The 22,711-nt window shown below is 41.5% G+C and overlaps 1 protein-coding gene across 3 annotated transcripts in view; it reads left to right on the top strand.

The window, feature by feature from the left end:
- LOC121868402 (coiled-coil domain-containing protein 181-like) overlaps positions 1–20,509 on the top strand; it is a 42,553-nt gene extending 22,044 nt beyond the window's left edge. For all 3 annotated transcript variants that reach the window (XM_042369010.1, XM_042369009.1, XM_042369008.1), the window contains 6 exons: positions 13,618–13,817; positions 14,093–14,251; positions 14,425–16,036; positions 16,418–16,513; positions 17,278–17,481; positions 17,754–20,509. In XM_042369010.1, coding sequence (XP_042224944.1) covers positions 13,618–13,817; positions 14,093–14,251; positions 14,425–16,036; positions 16,418–16,513; positions 17,278–17,481; positions 17,754–17,892 — 2,410 coding nt within the window. In that variant the 3' untranslated portion in view covers positions 17,893–20,509. The remainder of the gene's footprint in view (positions 1–13,617; positions 13,818–14,092; positions 14,252–14,424; positions 16,037–16,417; positions 16,514–17,277; positions 17,482–17,753) is intronic.
- Positions 20,510–22,711: the final 2,202 nt, after the last annotated feature.

Below are 22,711 nucleotides of genomic sequence, written 5' to 3'. Positions count from 1 at the left end.
CTTAAGAAACACACGTCACTTGAACGAATGACCATTGGAGACATTTCACAATATTTCGTTCATCCAGGATTCGCTTTAGGTAAAATATCAAACCGTAATTATTGGATAAATAGCAAAATTATAGATTAATTTTGCATGGAATAAGTTAGTTGATAGAGATAGGAATTATAGCGATATTAATTATAGTTGACCTCGACACCGCTGCCAAGGTGAGGAGGAGTTAATGATTTTTTACCTGAAGGTTAGCAGTAAACACCAATCAACACCTGACGTCAAGGAGTCTGTACTTACCTTGACCTTGGCACCTGTGATGGCTGGGTGTTTTAATGAGTTCTAATATTAAAACACACACACACACACACACACATACACACACACACATACACACACACTACACCTGAATAACTCTGAAGGTATGTCCACAACACACCGTAAATACTAACAATTTACATATCTGAGAAACATATTTTTACCCTAATAGTATCTACCTGCAAATCTGTGGTCTCAGGTGGCAGGGAAGGTCAGGGGGACTTTTTTTTATGATAATTGTATGTTTTTGGGGGTAATAAATATTTTATTATTTGTGTGTTCACTTTTGAGTATTTTATATTTTTTTCTTGGCGTATTATAGTAATGAAGACAATGCTGTTATTTATTTTATATTATATAGTTTTAATGTTCATGTTATTATACTTTATTTCATGTATTTTAGGTCTAGTGATGACTAGATATATGGTCGAAAAGTTGATGTTTATTCTTATATTGGTGCTTTTATCCATCCTGAGAGAGAGAGAGAGAGAGAGAGAGAGAGAGAGAGAGAGAGAGAGAGAGAGATAATGTGTTCACAGTACCCAGAAGTAAGTAAATATCGTAATAACACCTCATAACCCCCTTTTATGACCCCCCATAAAGACCTATCCTGTGTGTGGGTCGTCTTAGCGAGGTTCGAGGCCACGTACTCATATGGTCCTCTTCACAGTGTTGCCAATCAATCAAAGTCCCCTCTTTTTTCTTTTCTTTACCGTGATGCCATGGTAACGCTGCACACTCACTAGAGACTAGACCCCCCTACCCCCCCTCTCTCTCTCTCTCTCTCTCTTTCTCTTTCTCTCTCTCTGGCGGCCATTTCACCTATGTCAATAATCTTGGAACCGAAAATTATCGTACATCAACATCGTCTACATCGTCAATAAACAATATCTTTTTTTTTTCCTATTTAATATGGTTACAAATGATTTCTTGGGATATATAAAAGGTGTCTGAAGATATACGTCATACTCTACCACCCGGACACACAGAGGAAGGAGACTACGCGGGAGTGTAATGAAGAACTTCTGAGAAAACCAATAAGGAAATGCATTGTATATAGGTATAAGCGGACGATGTTCTTCCTCGAACCTCGAACTGTGTCACCATTGGCCACCGTGTTCTGTTACTTGTTAATTATCTTACTAACTTGTGTTTTTGTGTGACAGCCAATCAACTAGAAACGTTTTGTGTGTGTGTGTGTGTGTGTGAGAGTTTTCTTTGCAACAAACGTCATGATATAGATCACCCACCAATCTGCTACGTTACATGTGTCCTATCGTGATATCACATGATTATTCACCAATCATATTGTGGGTATAAGTTTCTGTTTTGTGACGTCATATTCTTACTACCCAATCAGACTAAGGCTGAGGCATGATACATAACATTTACGTCACTGGTCGTTCCATTTAATCTATGACGATAATAAATTCAAATATTAGATGTTTATTTCTAACTGAATCGTATATTTGCATATTACCAATGACCGATATTACTACGAAAAGAATGATTTGAAACACTAACGTTACAGTGAATGATTCAATCCGCCATAAAAAGTGCTGGAAATGACCTCAGAAAAAATATTGGAACAAAAATATATTACATCACTGTTTAGTTCTTAAATTTAACTTCAATTGAGGATATGATCATTATGACTTAATATTTTCCCAGATAGTCTTTTATTTTCTCATAATTCTTTACGTTAAGACATATATTACACATACATTAGTTCCTTAATTTATCTTTTAATCAATGTAAGGTTCCCGCATGATTGCAAACCTTTGTCTCTCTTGGCTAATGCGTTCACGTCAAACATTCTGGCTGTCGGGTCTCGCTCACAGGATGCATGTTGGCATAAATGGGACTGTAAATTACCCCCGGTGGATCCCAGTCAGGGTGAAAAACGGCAAGACTAGACCTGAGTCATGGTGAAAGATGACGGAGGCGGGGCTAACACACACCACGTAAACAATATTGAATGAACGGCTTCATATATCACTAAAGTCTTCAAAATACCACGAAATGTAGGGGTAATTTTTAACGGTTATTTAAGTATTGTAAAACATAATAATTTTGTGGGTTGTTCAAGTATTGTAAGACATATTAAGAGTGTTGTTTGTATAATAATATAAGTTTCCTAAATACAATAAAGTAGTTAATTTAATGTACCATCTACATTGAATATACAAGTATTATCAAGTGCAATAATTCGTGACTTCATTGCATTAAATTTTGAGCTGAATGATTATATTACACGTTAGGTAAAGTAGAATATGTTAATTTTGTACATTTAGGTTAAATTAAGCTATGGCTTGATCCAGTTTATGCCTCGTAAACCAGCGGGATCCCAACGCTATTGAAATATTAAGTCGTCATCAGCGGGGAACTGTACTCCACTGAATCAAACTTGTGAACGTCGACCCAGCCCCCCCCCCCCCTTGTTCTTGTTTATTGGTTAACCTGTGTCGTGTTGTATGCTCTTACGTAATACAATACTCTCATACGGAGTGTTGATATATAATACAATCATAGAGATATATTTTGTTTCCTGTCCCCTTCACTACAATGTCATCATACTCAAGGAGCTAAGTCATTGTACTCAAGGATTTGGGTTAGCGTTAGGTTAGGTTAGGTTAGGTTAGGTTAGGTTAGGTTTGGTTAGGTTAGGTTAGGTTAGGTTAGGTTAGGTTAAGGTGATTTATCTCCAGGAGTATCGCCCAAGGCCTTGTTATTACTGAGCAAAATAATAACGAATCATTACCTGTGGTTGATTATGGCTGTCAAGGTGACTGAGTGAGCTCCTTGTGTGTGTGTGTGTGTGTGTGTGTGTGTGTGTGTGTGTGTGTGTGTGTGTGTGTATATATGTGTGTGTGTGTGTAACGCCCAAAATCTAAACAACATATTTGGTCAAAACTTCATGCAGCTTCAGTAGGATGGTCTCAGTATACATGGTCTCAGTATACATGGTCTCAGTATACACGGTCTCAGTATACACGGTCTCAGTATACACTAAATGAGTCTTACTATTGATTCTTCATAAAGTAACACTCTAGAGGTGACTGTACTCAGGGCAACACAGTGCTATACCTACCAGTTAGTTTGGTATAGTGGATGTGTATGTAAATGTGAACACAACCTTCTGAAGCTGGATTGATGTACACACACACATACACACACAAGGTCGTTCACATACATGCACACGTACACGAAGATTTTCATTGGAAGGTATATGTAATGAACACACACACACACACACACACACAAGGTCATTCACATCTACACAGCTGTACACACACACACATACACACACGACACACAGTAATATTGGGTCATTATTGCACATGAAGTCTAGGCCATAGGAGTATAACAGGTAACTACAGTAATGGCACTGCCTCTCTTGAGACTTTACGCCATAATTGACTCCTTGTGGCCCGCACCTCCACTTAATACTTACATGTGTACTGGACTCGTACTTTATACTTACATTTATACTTATAACTTGATGACATTTAAATCTCATTTGTTTTTTTTTTACTTGGAATCGTATTTTAATCCTTACTAAATGCACTCAGTTTATATTTTATATTTAGAAGTGTATTTTAACTCTACTTAATACTTATAATGAGCACTTATCATCTACTTTACAGATACTTGATTAATCTTAACACACTGACTTTATTCTCACCAATCGCCATTTAACCCATAGCCCAATGGTATTAAACTATACTACATTAATTTCCTTCAATTTTATCCTCACTTACAATCGCTTACTTAAGTTACACCTCACTTAATAACTACACTTACACACTTCCTTTTCCTCACTTTATCCTCACTTACAATCGGTTCTTAACCTCCAAGCTCACTTAATAATCACACCTACAAGGGTTCGTGACAGGAGTGGTTCGGACTCGTTATGCAAATTACCATGAGAAGGTCGAAGGTCAGGTGTTAATGACGCTACTACGGTGGTGGTGGTATTATTGACCCTCGAGGTGCAGGTGATCTCAGAGTACCAGCCTGATAGACGGTTGTACTCGAGGGCAGCCCGATAGACATTTGCACTTAAGAAAATTTCGATAGATAATTGTACTCAATGCCACCCCTGTAGACACCCCTGATAGGCACTTGTACTCAATGCCACCCCTCTAGACACCCCTGATAGGCACTTGTACTCAATGCCACCCCTCTAGACACCCCTGATAGGCACTTGTACTCAATGCCACCCCTCTAGATACCCCTGATAGGCACTTGTACTCAATGCCACAACTGTAGACACCCCTGATAACACTTGTACTCAATGCCACACCTGTAGACACCCCTGATAGGCACTTGTACTCAATGCCACACCTGTAGATACCCCTGATAAACACTTGTACTCAATGCCACCCCTGTAGACACCCCTCATAGGCACTTGTACTCAATGTCACCCCGGTAGACACCCCTGATAAACACTTGTACTCAATGCCACGCGATAAACAACAGTACTCAAGGTCACCCGGGCAGTGTTCAACAATCCCCACTCCTTCCCACGTCGCAGAAAATTGCACAATCATTTAAATCACAATAATATAACTTGACCTTGAAATGTGATGCAATATGGCGTGGACAGGAGCTCTACTGGACGACTTGGCTGAGTGGCATGACAAAAACTACCTGAGATATGAAGGTCCTAGGGTTCGAATCTTCTTGGGATAGAGGTTATTTGCAAAAGGTAAAAATTGGTTCATTAACTTAAGGTGAATCGTAGATAAGAAATTGTGCTTTTGTGATGTGTGTTCTTGTTGTTGTGTATAGAAAAGGGTGTACCTGTTAATTAGCGGTACACCTGTGAGTTAATTAGGTTGAATTACTTGTTATCTTTTCACTATTTGTATATGCTGAGGATTTAGTGATTTGTGTTTATTTCTATTTCATTAGTTATTTTTATTTATTTATTTGTCATATTTATTCATTTATTTATTATTTATTTATTTTTATCAATTTTACTTATATATTTACATTCTTTCTTTCTTTCTGTCTTTCTCACTCTGTTTTCGTAGAATTTTATGACACGTACATGGCCAGTGTGTATGAGTCAGTAAGTATGTAGTCCAAGGTGGATTCGAGTCCTGGGATGGCAGTGTGAGAGGCGAACACGGTAGCCGACATACCAAGGTAGCAGCCATACTCACCCCTCACTCAAGGAGACCAGGGTTCGATCTCACCTTGGAGTGAATGTTTAGTGAAGAGATAAAAATAGACAGACAGACAGACAGAAATATGTGTGTGCGTGTGTATAAGCGTGTATGTGTGTGTGAATGATACCTGTCTATCTGTCAATCTTTGAGTCTAATTGTCAATCTCTCTACCTAACGGTGTAAATGTCTCTCTGTCTGTCTGTCTCTCTGTCAACCCCTTCGTCTCGTCGTCGTTAACTTCAACCTTGTAATATTTTATGGACTATTTCCTCGTCATTTATTCTCGGGTCGTTACTATCACGAGCCAGAACTGCAACACGGGAATCCACACATTAGTGATTTATTGAGGGAGCGTGTGTGTGTGTGTGTGTGTGTGTGTGTGTGTGTGGTAGAGAGTGAGAGAGAGAGAATAAAAGGAGGAAAATGAAGGAGAGGAGGTGCTGAAACCAAGGCCATCATGTAAATAAATAATGAGGTTATTCTATCACCCAGCTGTCACCTATACAAACTCACTTGTCTATCTGTCTGTCTCTCTATCTGTCTATGCTAAGTTAGGTCAGGTTAGGTCAAATTAGTGTCAGGATGGATAATTTAAAGGTGAAATAAATTGGTAGAGGGTGTGGTCATATCTTCACATCATCACGTTCCTTCACTATCTTCACTCCACCCTACACCTGACCTTCTTCTCTTACTGATGGTGGCGTAATCCATTCTCCTATCTGTCTTACTCATGAACTTTTAACCTTTTTATTTACCTGTAATTATGTTTATCCATCCCACCACCCATGACGTCACACTAATTCCACTTATTGGTATTCTTATAGGTCAAATACCACGTACCTTTAAATGTCATCTATTTCTGTGGATATTTGGTTGGTTCATATAGTTACATAGATCCCATGACGTCACGAGATTCAACCAATCACAGCTCGGTAAACTGGAGGTCCCTAGCTGGATGTGTAATATTGACTGTGTTTATTTATCAAAAAAATCAGCTGATATGTGACGTCACGTGAAGCAATATACAAAACGTCATGTGTAAATCAACCAATGGTATCGAAGGTTAATAGTCAATAGCCTCGCATATCGCATGGTAAAAGCCATTGACATCACGTGATAACAGCCAATAGCGACAGATATAAACAACCAATAACGTCACATTAAAAAATCCAATGACTGCAGATGTAAACAGACAATGACGACAGATGTAGACAGGCAGTTACGTCACATAGACAGTGACGTCACATATAACTAGCCAACCGAATGTTTACTTTTGAATGAAGGCTCAAAGGGTGAAAATTTTATCAAGTATTTGTGTCAAGGTCGATCATTAGGTGCTTTAGGCCAAGGACTGAGGAAGTGACCCTGAGTGTGTGAGTGACTGAGTGTGTGAGTGACCCTGAGTGTATGAGTAGCTCTGAGTGGCTGAGGGTGTATGAGTGGGTCTGAGTGACTGTGAGTGACCCTGAGTGTATGAGTAGCTCTGAGTGACTAAGGATGTGTGAGTGGGTCAGAGTGGCTGAAGATATGAGCGTGTATAGAGTGTGAGTGGTTGAAAATTGCCCAAATAGGGTTCTGAGTGACGGAGAGGGGTTGTGAGTGACTGTAGGTTGTCTGTGAGTATATGAGTAACGGTGAGTGTCTGGGGCTGACTGTGACGCGTCATTGAGTGGCTTTAAGTGATTGAGACTAACCATGTGCGTCTATGAGTGACCGATAGTGTCTATAAGTGTTTATGAGTGACCAGGACTAGCTTAAGTGGCATGAGTTACCGTTTCTGACTCATATTGGCAGAGAATGGTAATGAGATGGTGTGAATGACCGATTCACCTCACGACTGACTCTGAGTAACGATGGGGTACTTGACTGTGAGTAACTGTTAGTGGCTCTAAATACTAAGAGTGACCATAGATTAACAATAAGTAACAAAAAATGGCTATGGCTATCCAGAAGTGACCTTAAGTAACCGTAACATATGCATGAGTGACAATGGCTGCTTCTGGAGTCTATGAGTAACAAATAGTGGCTTTCATTACTACCCTGAGTAACCGTATCATCCCCGTCAATGACTTTATAACCTCCGTGAGTGACCGTATCATCCCCGTCAATGACTTTATAACCTCCGTGAGTGACCGTAAAGACACTATAAGGGGACCGTAAATCTCCTTGAGTGCCGGGAACTATCTGCGTTACTTAGAGGTCATCGATAATTATGGAAAAGGAAGGCAGCACTCAGCGGCACTCAAAGCGGCACTCAAAGCGGCACTCTGGTGAGGAAGACCAGGAATTTGTTAGTGCCGATCACCCTGACACGCACTGAGGGTAGGGGTGGGAGAGGGGGGGTAGAGGGAGGGAGAAGAAAAGAAAGGAGTGGATGGAAGAAAGGGGGTGAGGGAAGGGGGCGAGGAAGGGAATGGGAGGAAAGGAGGCATGGAGGATGGGTTGTTGGTGAGAGAGAGAGAGAGAAGAGAGAGAGAGAGGGAGAGAGAGTGAGAGAGAGAGAGAGAGAGAGAGAGACAGACACACGTCTCACCATATGGCTCTCACATAGTTCTCTTGTTGGTTGACCCTCTTCTCACCTGCTATTGATTATCTCTCCTTGCAGGTAGGAGGAGGAAGTAGGGAGAGAGAGAGAGAACAGAGGAGAAGAGGATATCAGAGGAGAGAGGTAAAGAGGATATGAGAGGAGAGGAGAAAAAAGGAAAGGGAGCGAGAGAAGTGAGAGAAAGTGGATGAGCTAGTAAAGTGAGGAAGAAGGGGAAAGAGAAGAAAAGAAAGGAAAAGGAGATAGACGAGAAGAGGGGGGAGACAGTTCCCCAGTACTAACTTTCACTCTAATAATCCTGGTACCAGCTCTCACCACCAGAGGGTCATAGTATCAGTTCTCACCACCAGAGGGCCATAGTACCCACTCTCACCACCAGAGGGCCCTAGTACTGGCTCTCACCACCAGAGGGTCATAGTACCCACTCTCACCACCAGAGGGCCCAAGTACCGGCTCTCACCACCGGCTCTCACCACCAGAGGGTCATAGTATCAGTTCTCACCACCAGAGGGCCCTAGTACCGGCTCTCACCACCAGAGGGTCATATAGGCACCCACCTCACCACCAGAGGCTCCAAGTACTGAGCCACCACCAGTGGGCCATAGTACCCACTCTCACTGACCACCAGAGGGCCCTAGTACCGGCTCTCACCACCAGAGGACCCCACTACCCCAAAACACCTATATACCAGCCTTCCTCATAGACCAAAGTTATTCCCACTCCTCTCCTCTCACAACAAATGCCAAAATAACCAATGAAATATTAACTAGAAAACGTTCCGTGACTGGTGGAACTACCGCAGTGTCCCTTCCAAACGTTCCGTGACTGGTAAAACTACTGCAGGGTTCCTTCCAAACGTTCCGTGACTGGTGGAGCTACTGCAGTGTTCCTTCCAAACGTTTTCATGCGACGCGACTGTTCATGTTGAGAGTTAATGATTATAAACGTTCGACGGCCTTCATAAACTAGACTTCTGGAATTATAAAGTTTGGTGATAGTGGTGGTGTTAGTGGTGATTGTATTGGTGGTGGTGGTGGTGATGTTAGTGGTGGTAGTGGTGTTAGTGGTGGTGGTATTGGTGTTAGTGGTGGTATTGGTGTTAGTAGTGGTGAGTTATAAATGGTTATGGTCTCATTAACCACTTTATCCAGATGACCTGAAGATTAGACACCCTAGTTTATTTACTACCGGAAATCTTAACAATTGATCACATTACAGCTTTCTCCTAACACTGATTTCTGATGCTACATACCCGAGCAAACAGTAAGACTATGCCATTGATAACAACACAATAAGGCACTGCACTCGACCTCCTTCACTTCCTCATCTTACAATCAGGTACCCATTTACAGCTAAGTAGAAGTGGGATCGAACCAGCGACGCTTAGAATAGGAAGTGATTATTGTACCCACTCGACCACCGTACTCAGGAGTATGTCACGTCGGAGTTATTCTCTCTAAGCTCCTCTAATCTCCTCGTGAGAAATGCTCATTGGATTTGGGATTCGGGAACATTTGGGAATTTTTCACCTTAGGTTGGAGGGATAGATGGAAGGGATAGATGGAAGGGATAGATGGAAGGGATAGGATAAAATAGCTCAAAGCATCATTACACTATCAACACCACAACATCATAAACTACATCATTAAACATCTCACAACATCAATAGAACGCAATAACATCAAGAATTACGCTATTAAAATACCCCCAAAGTAATGAGAAACCACTAAGACATCGCATAAACATTAAATTAAATGCCAATATATCACTAAACTCTAAAGTCATTCATTTGAGATTCATCCTTTTATCGTTTAACTCATATTAATAAGCTTAGAGCCCCCCTATTCATGCTAAGCTCTGTTATTACTCGTCATCTACATAATGTTTATCTTAAAATCATAGTCATAGTCAGGTAAGAGGATTGTCGTATCGTCTTTAGTCTGGTAGAAGAGACACCTTGATATAATGAAGCTTAAAATACGTATTATGGAAGCTTATCTCGTTGGACAAACCCTAATGTAAGTACTCGTCTCATTGGATAAAACCTGATTTAAGTACTCGTCTCGTTGGACAAAACATAATAAAACACTCAAAATACTGATTTACCTTCCTGGCTGAACCTATGTTTTTAATAATAATAATAATAATAATAATAATAATAATTAACGGTTTATTGAAAGTGCCTGAAAATATACAGAAGGCTGAAAATATATACAGGTAGCATAAGTGATACAAATATGATGTATAATAACTAGGTGGGGAGAAGCTCAAACTACAGGGCATTTCAACATAGTGACAGTGCAAAAAGTAATATTGACTGGAAGTGAATACACTGGTTGACTACAAGTTATTGATAATTTTTACATTAGTTGGGACTGGGCTGTTCTTATAGCGATCAGTTCGTGCTCGCATGGGCTGGATGCGGTTGTGGTATCGAACAGCAATTCTCGGGCTAGGGATCTCAGGTGGTAGTAGGGGCCGATGTCGATGATGGTGCAGAAGCTTCTCACCAAATTTGCAGATGAGGTCGTGGTGATGGTCAGTGAGAGTCGAGAGGGTCAGTGTGCTGAGCGCTTCTTGATATGTGGAGTAGGAAGGGGAGAGAATAATCTTGCATGCCCTCTTTTGCACCTTTTCTATGTGTTTACGTTGTGTGGCATTTAGGGAGGAAGACCAGGTGGGGGAGGCATAGGTGAGCTTGAGAAGTATGAATGTTGAGTAAACACTGAGGAGCTCGGGTGCAGGAACTCCGAGGGACTTGAGTCGGCGGAGGAGGTGGAGACGGAAACTGGAGGATTTGAAAACTTCACTGACGTGTGGTTTCCAATTTAGTTTGTTGTCTATGGTGACGCCGAGGAACTTAGTGGAATCTACAACCTGGAGTGTGTTGAGACCTAAAGTAATGGAAGGAGGTGGGACAACGTCGGAGGAGAGGTTGATGTGCATAACCATGGTCTTGGTACGGTTGATGGTGACGTGGTTGTTGGTGGCCCAATTTTGGAGACTGTTCAATAAATCCTGAAGGTGTGCGTGTGTATGTGTGTGTGTGATACAAATGTAATTTAGATACAAATATATATATATAACATATTTGTCATTCACTCCATATCACCTCAAATCAACATACCTACAGCAACAAAAAATTAACCTACACAAAATACTCCTTCCTCTTCCCTTCTGCTTCGCCTCCTTCACTAGACAGGTGAGGCGTGTGGGGTGGGGCGGGGAGGGGTGTGAGGGGTTTACCTGGTTTGAGACGTGGGTGTTGCGTGCCTTATGAGGGCTATTTTATCAACCTGGGTAATTAAGCAAGGAATGAGAAATCTGATATGTAATTCTCTACCTGAATAGACTCTCTCTCTCTTTTTCTCTCTTGCACCTACAGATTTGGGTCAGATTTAGGTCATACTGATTGTTAGAGAGAGAGAGAGAGTGAGAGAGAGAGTGAGAGAGAGTGTTCATCTACCTTACCTGGGCTACCCTCCACACCTTGATATACGGACAGGTGTTCTAGGGGAGGAGGAGAAGGAGGATGTGGGTTTCGTGTCGCTGGCTCATGAGTTGTTATTGATCCTATTCCTCGCTCGATGTGTGTAGGGGACGCTGGGTTCGAATCCCTCTGGTTGAGTCTGTGGAGTAGAAGTCTCTCTGGTGTGTCTGTGTCTGTCTGTGTAGTTTCTTTTAGTTGCTGTCTGTGTGTGTTTGTCTGTGGTATATTCATGTTATTGTCTGTCTGTCTGTCTGTCTGTCTGTTTTTGTCTTTCTGTTTTAGTTAAATGTTTCTGTCTTTGTTGTTTTTCCTCAGTGAGTTGTTCTTATTATCTCTGTCTATCTGTCTATATTACGTATCAACCTTCCTTATCTCCGTTTATTTATTTTTCTCTTATCTTTATCATCGTATTTATTCTATCATCTGCTTATTATCGTTCCTTTAGGGTTTATCTTTTTCAATATCTCCTCATTATTCACTTCATTATCACACCAAGTCCCCCCCCCCCCTGTCCTCTTTCTAAACACTACATCAAATCCGTATTTATAAATAAACTAAAGATGTCGTTCGTGTATCAAAATCCACTTTTGTAAACAACTTGGCTGTGGCGTTCGTGTGTCTGCCACCATGACGTAAAGATAAATCATAACAAAACAAGCTCTGATAACACGTAATTTTTTTCTTTCTTATTTTATAGTTTTTCTGAAAGTTGGTTAAAAATAAATGAGGAATATATATAAATTTCATAGTAAAATATGTTGTGATTTGAGTGTTAGATTTTGTTTATGAATATTGCTGCCTTTTTCCTGAGTACTAATAAATTTTTCCTGAGTACGATGATTTAAACTCTTGAGTACAATATTTAATCTTTTTATGTACGATGTCTTATCATTTTACATACGATAGCTAATCCTCCTGAGTACAATAACACAGTACTCATGAGATTAACCCATAGTACTCAAGGGGCTTTAATAACGTTGACTAATTATTTTAAAAACAATGAATAATTATTTTTTGTTAATTATTTGCAGTCTATTTTAGAAGGTTACATTACTTCACACATAACATGACTGCTACTGACAACACAAAGCTCACTAGATGGTTCACGTGAGGCAAGACGCTATGTGTGTGTGTGGGAATGACTATGACCAATTGGATAATAACACCCAAATAATTGCTAATAATTACTTCCAAACGACATGGGAGATTATATTCCTCTAAGAGAATTATTGCATCTTCATATGTTGTCCCCCTATCCACCCCCACCCCGCCCACTCCCCCTACTACCAACCCTCCACCTACCCCCACCCCGCCCACTCCCCCCACTACCCCCTCCTCTACACCCACCCCGCCCACTCCCCCCTACCCTCCACCTGCCCACTCCCCCTACTACCAACCCTCCACCTACCCCCACCCCGCCCACTCCCCCCACTACCCCCTCCTCTACACCCACCCCGCCCACTCCCCCTACTACCAACCCTCCACCTACCCTTCCCACCCCCGTAACTGCAGGTGTCTCGTGTGACCGTGGATAAAGCTTTAAATCAAAACAATGGGGAGAAAATAATTAGTATTGATCAAGCTGTGCATTACGGTGGGGAGAGAACCAAGTCACTGATAGTCTTCTGACGGTGATGTGGCCGAGGAGCGCAACGGTGATGATGATGATGATGATGGTTTAAGTTTTTTAATACAATGATTTAACCCTTTGAAGACGATGATTTAATCCTTTGAATACTACGATTTAACCCTTTGAAGACAATGATTTAACCCTTTATCCTCAGAGAGTTAAGTATCATATTTCTCACATTACAGTACATCCACAGTCCAACTCAAAACACCCATTATTGACTCTGATCTGTGTGTCGTAACTTGTGTGAGGTAGTTAGGGGATGGAGGGGTGGGTGTTCTCTCATTACCAGGTAGGGGGAAGGAGGAAAAGGGCAGGGGTGGGGGGCGGGGGAAGAGAAAGAGGAAGAGAGAGATAATGAGGGAAGGGAGGAAAGGAAAGGGATTGGAGGATGAAAGTGGGATCTACTACTATTACTACTACTACTACCAACAACAACTACTACGAACAACTCCTCACTTTACAGAATCACCGACGCGGAGGATGATTACACCGTGACAGCAGACCAACGAGCAGCACTGATGGAGCTAGAGTCGCTCACCTGGAACTACCCCACCCCTCAGCAGGCTCGTTCCCGCACCTCCCCCTCCCTCCTCCCTCAGGCCTCTCACCACCACGACGATGAGGACGATGATTCTGACGATGATGATGACGATGATTCCTACTGTGAGTCTGTCCTTTGTGAGTCTTAAGTTGTAACCTAACCTAACCTAACCTAACCTAACCTAACCTTCCCTAACCAAACCCCTTCCCAGGTAGCATTAGAATGTCAAACCATCAGGTGAAATAATCTTTGAGGGGTTAAGGGGAGGCTAATCCACAGGTAAATCAATTAACTCACCAAAAATCATTACCTATACCTCCTTTAAATCACACCTATATGGGAAAATCTTCGAGTATATCAATAAAGAAGTATAGTGATATATCCTCCCCTTATACAGATGCGGATATGGTGTCGTATGATATGACGGAGAGGCTGAAGGAGGTGAACAGAGCGCTTATAGAAGACCCAACTCCTGCTGAATGTGACCGAGCCATCACCGTCCGCTTCAGGGAGGTCATAGCGGATTACCAATCACCCAGAGATTGCTACCCTTCCGGTTGGTATTGTGAGGCAGTTTGTGTTGTCTCTCAGTCTGCTAGTCTCTCTCTGTCTCTCTTTCTTTATCCTTGTTTGTTTGTCTGTGTCTTTCTTTTTATTTCTGTCTGTTTGTCTGTTTGTCTTTCTGTCTGAGACCTAACAAGCATGACTGAGTCCATCCTTGTATTGCAGATTCCGACGATGGTTACGGAGACTCGTCGGACCTCCTCTACGATGCGGAAGAAGAGGACGGCTTGACCTCCCTTACCTCCGAGGTCAAGGAGATATTGGGAGGTAATGTCAACGTGGTCGACCTGATGGCTGACTTGACCCAGGAGAATGGCTCTTTGAATCATAACACTTTGATGGAGAACCTGACTAACATAGACCAGGAGGACACCAGTGGAGACATCAAGAGTCTCATTGTTACTAATGAGTCTAAAGTCAAATGGAACGACAACAGACAAGAGGAGAGTAAAGCTGACGTTCCCAGACTCCAACTTGGAGGCCACCTAGACGAGTCTCAGGTCAAGCCAGCGGTCAATTATCTCGTCGAGGAGGATCGAACGAGGTCATGTTCACAAGTCCCCTGTGAGAAGAGGCTGTTGAAAGTGGACGAATCTGGTCTGGCTGATCTAGAAACTTTTATTAAGGAAAATGACACTTCGGATATCCTGGAGCGTTTATCCGGGGACTCACTTAACCCGCCCGAGGAGGAGGTTAAAGAAGGCACGATGTCCCTCATAGAAGTTAGTGAAGGAGAACATATAGACAAGGGCCATAGCAGTTTAGGGGACGTAGTTAATGAAGAGTTAATAATAAATGAACGTAGCCTCGAGGCAGACACACAAACAAATACTTTCTTCCAGAGGAGAGAATCTAATGACAATTTAGAACCAACAAATCTTCAGCTTCCAGCCAAGAGTGACGCCGACTTTGCTTCCTTCGAGTACAGCGACGACTTCGAAGACTTCCAAGACGAATCAGAACGCCCGGAGACTGAGAGTAAGGAAGAGGAAAGTCCTGCGTCTCCTGTCGCTCCTCTTGCGTCTCCTGTTCAGTCTAAGGCAGACCCTCCGGAGCCGTCAGAGGTCAGTTGTAAAACACCTGAACGAACACACGGAAGCAAAAGCGCACACAGCTCAGAGGTTTCTGGGTCTCAGAAGCAAGGACACAGAAGTAGGAAGGATCAGAGCCCAAGGAAGTCTACAGCGGCGTCTGTTGAGAGGAGTAAGAAGAGGACGGACAGTAAGTCCCCGCCAGACGTCTCTAAGTCCTCCGCTCTCCCCAGAACAAAATCCAAGCACGTGGCCGCCGCCCCGCCCATGATCAAGCCCGCCCTCTTGTCCTCTGATAAACTCAACAGCATGAAGACTAGTGACTCCAGCCGCCACAGAACGAGAGCGACAACAGCGTCGAGGTCAGGCTCAAGATCCGTCATTTCCAACTCCTCTTCCTCTTCTTCCTCCTCTGCCTCTTCCCCGCTATCTTCCGCGTCGTCTTCCTCATCTTACTCTTCCTGTTTATCAACGTATTCTTCGACAAACATCCGTGGGCGTAGCCGGACGCCCATCAGCGGGCCAGTGCGTCCCACAGCCCACAGGTCGGCGGGGGGACCACACGGGGGTAGTCCCAGAGTTCCCAGCAGCAGCCCTGTGAGGCTCCCCACCACTGCTGCCCAAAACGGTCTCGCCCTCGCGCCCACCAACCCCGCTCTTGTAGGACGAGTCGGCCCTGTGGCATCGGGCCGAGCACCACCACACGCCAAGGTCCGGAAAGCAGCCAGTGCCTCCGACCTTCATAAGTAAGTCTAGTAAAGATATTCTTTAGTTACCCATAAAAGTTTTCTTTTACGTTGATAATTTTGAGAAAGAAAACGATAGCAGGAATCAGGGGAAGAAAAATCCTGCCAACATTTTACTGTATTTTCCATTCTACTAACTGTTTACTGACACAAATATTCACTCAAGTTGTTTTATAACTACAGTAACATAATTATAACTTGTTGTTGTTGTTACTATGTTCGACGTAAATACATTAACTTCCAGGGTTATTAAGTATCAAGCAATACATCTCTCGTAATTGTTAAAATTTGTTATTGTGTAGCTGCAGTAGAACCCTGATCTATTAAACTGTTACAATACCCTCAACAGAACTCTAATTAACTCCCTCTATACCTCACCAGAGTGACGGAGGACTCAGAGGACAGGAAGAAACAGAATGATGAGGTGTTCAAGGCGTGGCTGAGACAGAAGAACAGACAGGCAACCGTCACCAAGAAGTAATTAACTCTCTCTCTCTCTCTCTCTCTCTCTCTCTCTCTAATACTGTCAGTTTACTCTAGGCTACTCTCACTCTTTCTGCTCTAAACACCAACAATATCGCTACTTTATTAGACTCTACGATATATTGAGGAAAATATCACTGTTTGTAGAGAGTCTTAACTGTTACCAATTTAGGGTTTAGGAATTACTATCTGTACTTATTTAAATCATTGTCGCCAAAGGGTTAATTAAATAGGTATCGTTAAATGGTTAAATCAATCATAACTAAATATAAAAAAAACACTTCAATTTATTTCCCATCTTTCGTCAATTGTCATTTTGCAAACTAACCTTAATTTGTAAAACTTATTTCAACGTGTGTGAGTTATGCAATGTTGCTATAGACACAGTTACCTGATTACCATGGTGATATGAAGTGTTGCCATGGAAACATCTGAGTGGTTACTATGGTGATATGAAGTGTTGCCATGGAAACATCTGAGTGGTTACTATAGAAATATCTGAGTGGTAACATGTAAATCCGTAACCACATACATTAGCTACTAACTGTACACTTTTAATCAATAACTAGACTATTGTAACAACTAACATATCACCTGACAACAACGATATCCAAACACAATGATATATCACATTACTAACTGTCTACCTCTCTCCCCCCACCTCCCACCTCCCCCCAACCTCCCACCTCCCACCTCCCCCACCTCTCCCCCCACCTCTCCCCCACCATCATCTCTGGGGTTAATGGCGGCCTGGACAGACACCATCACGCCCCAGTAGGAGGGAAGAACTCTCCCGAGGTGACCGAGAGGAGGAAGCGGGCCGAGGATGCGTTCCAGGCGTGGCTGTCCAGGAAGAGGGAACAACTAAGGCTGGAGAAGAAGCTGAGGGGAGAGAGACGGCGGCTGGAAGATCAAAGTCGCTATGCCAGGTCCAAGACGGAGTGTGAACTGGCGTATAAGGAGTAAGTCTCATCCTTATGCTGTCTTCCTATTAAGATCAAGTCAGTTGTTTTCAGCTTAAAGGGTTGCGTCAGGTAATATCTGTAGAGGTAGTGTCTTTTTTTGTTCTCGTTCTGTTGCCTAAGACTCCGTTACAATAGTTCACCTACGTGTTATTGCAGGTAAAACTGTGTAATGTAATTTTTGTAGTTGAATTTTATGCCTGTGTTATTTGTGATGGTATTTTTCATCAAGTATCATTTATCTCAGTTGTCACCTTGTGTGTTATCTGCAGGTGGTGTCGTCGTAAGAGAGAGGAGGTGAGGACTACGACTCGCTCGGGTGCTGGTGTGCCTCGCTCTCAATCCCTGGAGAGACCTTGGGCCCAGGAGAAGACCCGCAAGCTCTACTCCGCCTACCTCAATGGCCACTAACCCCGCCCCCTCCTCCTATCCTTCTTCACCCAAGACACTTCTAGTCAACAGGATGTCATACCTGAACTTCACAACGGACTCACTTCATCAGCGAAAAACATCTGTACATAGTTAAGGATGCATCTGTCTCCTCAATAACAGATGCATTTTGTGGGCTACAGCTCAGTTGGCTCGCCACAGTGACAATTTTGTGGGTTACAGCTGTATATTAGTCCACTCGAGTAAGTCAAACGGCCACAAGAGGTCCTGAGAACAAACACCTTCCAGCTCGTTGTTGTGGCGTGTGGACCTCGTGGCCTCGATGACACAGGAACTAATGCACTAAGTGTCTTACTGTAAAGTTATCCTACTCAACAACCCCCCACAGGCTTAGGTCAGCCTCCATAGATTACCAATGTGTACATTCTCTAGTCAGTGTACAGGTGGTGTGTATAAACGAACGAAAGACTAGGACACCCAGGAACTAGTGCACCTGTACATTATTTTATTTATTTCTTAGAATTACCTGAAGAATACCCCAACCACAGCTTTTTTCACCTGAAGATTAATCCCCCTAACGGTAACTTAACGTAACGTAACCTAACATAACAATAAACTAACTAACCTGACTCCCTGATAGCGTTAGGTTGGTTAATCTTCAGATGAAAAATACTGTGGTGGGGCAAATCTTCAGGTGATGAATTTCTTAAAGTAATTTGGGTAAACTTATGTCTGCCACAGAAGGTTAAAGGTAAAGCTTGTTGTCTTTTTTTTTTTAGCACAATACCTCCTCTTTTACAGTATATACACACAAGCTACAGACGTTATTTACATTGATTTATACTCAACATCCCTGGTGGATATGTGTATGTGAGGAAAACAAACACACGACTCACACTATTCAGCCTGTGCCAATCCCTCTCTTCTGGTTAAGAGATCCGGTAGAATGGTGTAAACAGATGTGCGTGTGTCGCGTGGCTTATAGAGAATTTGTTACATCTGATCAGTTCTCATTATCGCTGCTTTACCTCGGGGATAAGAGATCAAGGAAGCTAAGGTACCAACAGGAAGGTATTGTAAGCCATTGAAAAAAGAAAATGAAAACACCCGAGAAATTATAGAAAATGAATGTTGAAGGAGAAACTATTATAAAATGAAATGAATCGTAGAGTTTTAGGAGTATAATAATATAAAATAAGTTTAAACAAAATAGATACCCAGAACCCCTAATCCCTAAAAAAAAAAAACAAGTGATAGATATATAATCAAATTTATAAATGTGTGTGTGTTTTAATCCCTTATGGAAGACGTCGGTAATTCAAAAATTGTATTGCATCATTCCCTTTCCTTCTGGACGACGAGAATCAACAGCACAAAAAAATTGGTACTTAGATATTTAAAGTGTTCATTATTCATATGACCCAAGAATATGCCAATCAAAACAGTTTACAGTCGATGTTTGCTTCTGTCAACCATTGTAAACAGCTGACGTATAGCTTATCCCTTCGCGTTCGAGTATACAGTAAATTTTCAGACCCTACAGTATAAACGTAATAATATTTCTTAATATACATTTAGATTATATATTCCAATCCCTTTATTACCATCGTTAGACTTGGATAATGTGAGAAATTATAATATTAAGATAGAATAGGTTGAGGGCGTAGCAAAACATTAGAAAATTACGTGAAGTGAATGATCCAGTTTAGAGGTTTATTGCTGGCAGGAGATGTCTCTGGGGCCAGTGTGTGGGTGTACAGGAGAGCATCGTAGTTTATTTGTTGATCTGAAAAGAGTCATACCAATTTTTAACTTAAGTGAACTATCATTTTATAAGTTCACAGATGAAAATACATAGGGTTTTTTTTTTAGACCAGTTAATAAACTATAAATGTCTCTTTTTAAAGCACACCCACACACAACTCCTTAAAAATATCATCGTGGAAGATCGCGTACCGTAAGCAGTGCAATGGAAGAACGAGAGATAGCATACTGAGGTAGATTCCGCATACAACTGTGTTCATTTATAGCTAATTATATAATACTAAAATAGATATATTTATTACATTTATAAATATTTCTTCTTCTTTTTTGTGGTGAAACTTCCATATTGGTGAGGGTAGATTTTTAGTTAGTGCGAAAAGTCTGTGTTTTCAATAAATCTAGTCGAGTAAACACTGAATTAAGACCCCCAAGTAACATGAGTCACTTTAAAATTACCACAGATGACTAAGCTATATTCGCATCATTCACAATTCATCACAAACTTGATAATGAACCAAACAAACTTACTCTAACCGATCAAAGGCAAAGCAGCCATACCTCTCGATCATAATCTCTACAACATAACGTAATATAACCCCTGTACTCGTTATATATTGTCTCTGCTATATCTGCATTCTCATACTATATTATTATAGTATTGATGAATGCAAGACGGGAACCAAGGCAAGACGCACTATGTATATAATATATATATGAATGTTTATGTATTAATATAGGATGTTTATCATTGTACAGGACGTAATGGTCATCGTTTAAAACCAAGATATACTGTACAATGATTACATTACATTGAACTGTAACATGACAGGAACAAGCGTGTACATGACATTTAGTAATTACTGTAATAACAAAATGCAAAGTGTTTTATTGAATTTTCCATCATAGCTTTAATGTGTTCATATACTTATTTACACTCGTTCTCGTCCACCAAGAAATAAACAATAAGTGCAACTCTCTATGGTTGTATCAAGAGACGCGCCAGTTACTCTACCCAACAACCTTTTTCATGAAACCTTTAATTATTTCTAAGTTAACCATAGTAATTTAAAGGTGATTTAACATTTTAATAAACTACAAAAGTGGAATTCATGTAGATAGGAAGTAAGGGTTAAGAATAGCCAGGAAAGCTTATTTTAGACGCGTTATAAAATGAAAAGATAACTCGTGGTGCTGCTGCCAGATGTCGCGTCGGGTTGTAAACAAAATCTTGTGGGAGAGTTGAGGTGGAGAACGGCGCTCGTTTTCTTCAGTCATAGTTCTCGTGACAACAGTGCCGAAAGCATCTTTAATTAACTGTAGTGAACTAACGAGGTAAGTGGTGTGTTTAAGGGCCAATTGCAAGAACAGTCGTGGGGTGTATGGCGCCATTTACGATGACCTTCTTGCCCTGATCTTGTTTGAAGCTCTGGAGAGATCTCGAAGTTTCGATATTTTGAGTACAGCACTAGCTAATAATTCCCAACAGGAAACTTGCTTCGAGACTCCTCCAAAGCTTCGAAAAGTGCAGAATTCCATGTGTTAAAGGCGATATTGCTGAAAGTCATCGTAAATGGCGTCGTACACCCCACGACTGTTCTTGCAATTGGCCCTAAGTGCTACCATAACATGTTAAAGTACATCCATACAAAGGGATTAGACAGGATTTTTGAGTTAACATGGAGAAATTACAGCACAGGTGTTTAAATGTTCGCGTGTTTAAATGTCTGCTTGCTTAAATGTTCGCGTGTTTAAATGTCTGCTTGCTTAAATGTTCGCGTGTTTAAATGTTTGCGAATTTAAATACCCGCGCGTTTAAGTGGTCGCAAATTTAAATGGTCGCGAGTTTAAATATCGATATGCAGAGTTGACGCAAAGGAACAGACAGACTTTATAACAACTAAGTCATTCTGAGATTAACCAAGAACCCTTTAGAGGCGGCAAGAGACGCAAATAATGGTGTCTAGTTGTGGAGCTCAATAGTAACACTGTAAATTAGGTCAATGTTTTGATTTTGTTTAAGAAGAGTTATGTCAAGATGGCATGAAGGTACAGTTCCGTTCACGGTACACTGGCGGTGAAGGGTGCATAGCCTGTTGTACCCTTCCTGGACGACAGGTCACCACGCCGACCCTCCTACCAACACACACAGTGGAACTAGTAATGGATCAGTGTGATTCGAACGAATTCTCGTCATAAGGGGATGGGGAAGGATATTGATATGAATATCCTGTTGACGAGAGAAGAAAACTGTAGTGATAGGAGTATCCATTCGAATATGAGAATACATTAGGGAAATTGGTTTCGAATGAACACCATAAGAAGTAGGTGAACAGAGCTCATATATCACATCTAAGACACATACTGAAACACACCGACACAAGTGGGCTGTGTGTGTGTGTGTTGTTGTTGTTATTATTTGCCGCTGATGAGACGAGTTGGTGCTCAGAGGTCACAGTACCACTCTCCGTGATAATGGTCTCTCCATACTGGGTGTGGCACATGAAGTTGGCCTGTCCCCCACAACTGTGATGAAGTGGATAAGAAGATGGGAGGATCCATCCTAGCTAAAAGTCACGTCAGCTATCTGCCTTTGTATTCTCTCTTCATTAACTCCCATCTTTTCTCTTTCACCGTCCTGCCAACTTTTAATGGAGATAATAAACAATAATCTAGAAAGGAAATGAACGAAGAAAATCCGCCTCGCTCACTGGGCAATAAACTGGAACGTAAACCCGTGTGAAATTTCGAGCCAAAAAACAATTGAAGTAATGAGTAAACTTGGTGAATCGAAGCTTAAGTTCCACCATATGTGTTTCTTTCGTTCTGATTTCCTCTTTATCTTCATTTCCCTCCTTTTCGTGGTTTAGATAATAGTTCCCTGAAAGTAATGTAAAATAGTAAAATGGAGGAAGATTACCTAAGCTACGTATAGGGATATAAACACGGAGAGAAAGTATTTTTATGTACTTTTAATACAGATATAAAGTATTTATTTATGTACTTTTAATACGGATACTAAGTATGTTTATGTACTTTTAATACGTGAGGGAAAATATTTTTATGTACTTTTAATACG

The sequence above is a fragment of the Homarus americanus genome, unplaced genomic scaffold, assembly GCF_018991925.1.
Source record: "Homarus americanus isolate GMGI-L3 unplaced genomic scaffold, GMGI_Hamer_2.0 scaffold19318, whole genome shotgun sequence".
Classification (NCBI taxonomy): Eukaryota; Metazoa; Arthropoda; class Malacostraca; order Decapoda; family Nephropidae; genus Homarus; species Homarus americanus.
This window is presented reverse-complemented; position numbering and strand designations above follow the sequence as displayed.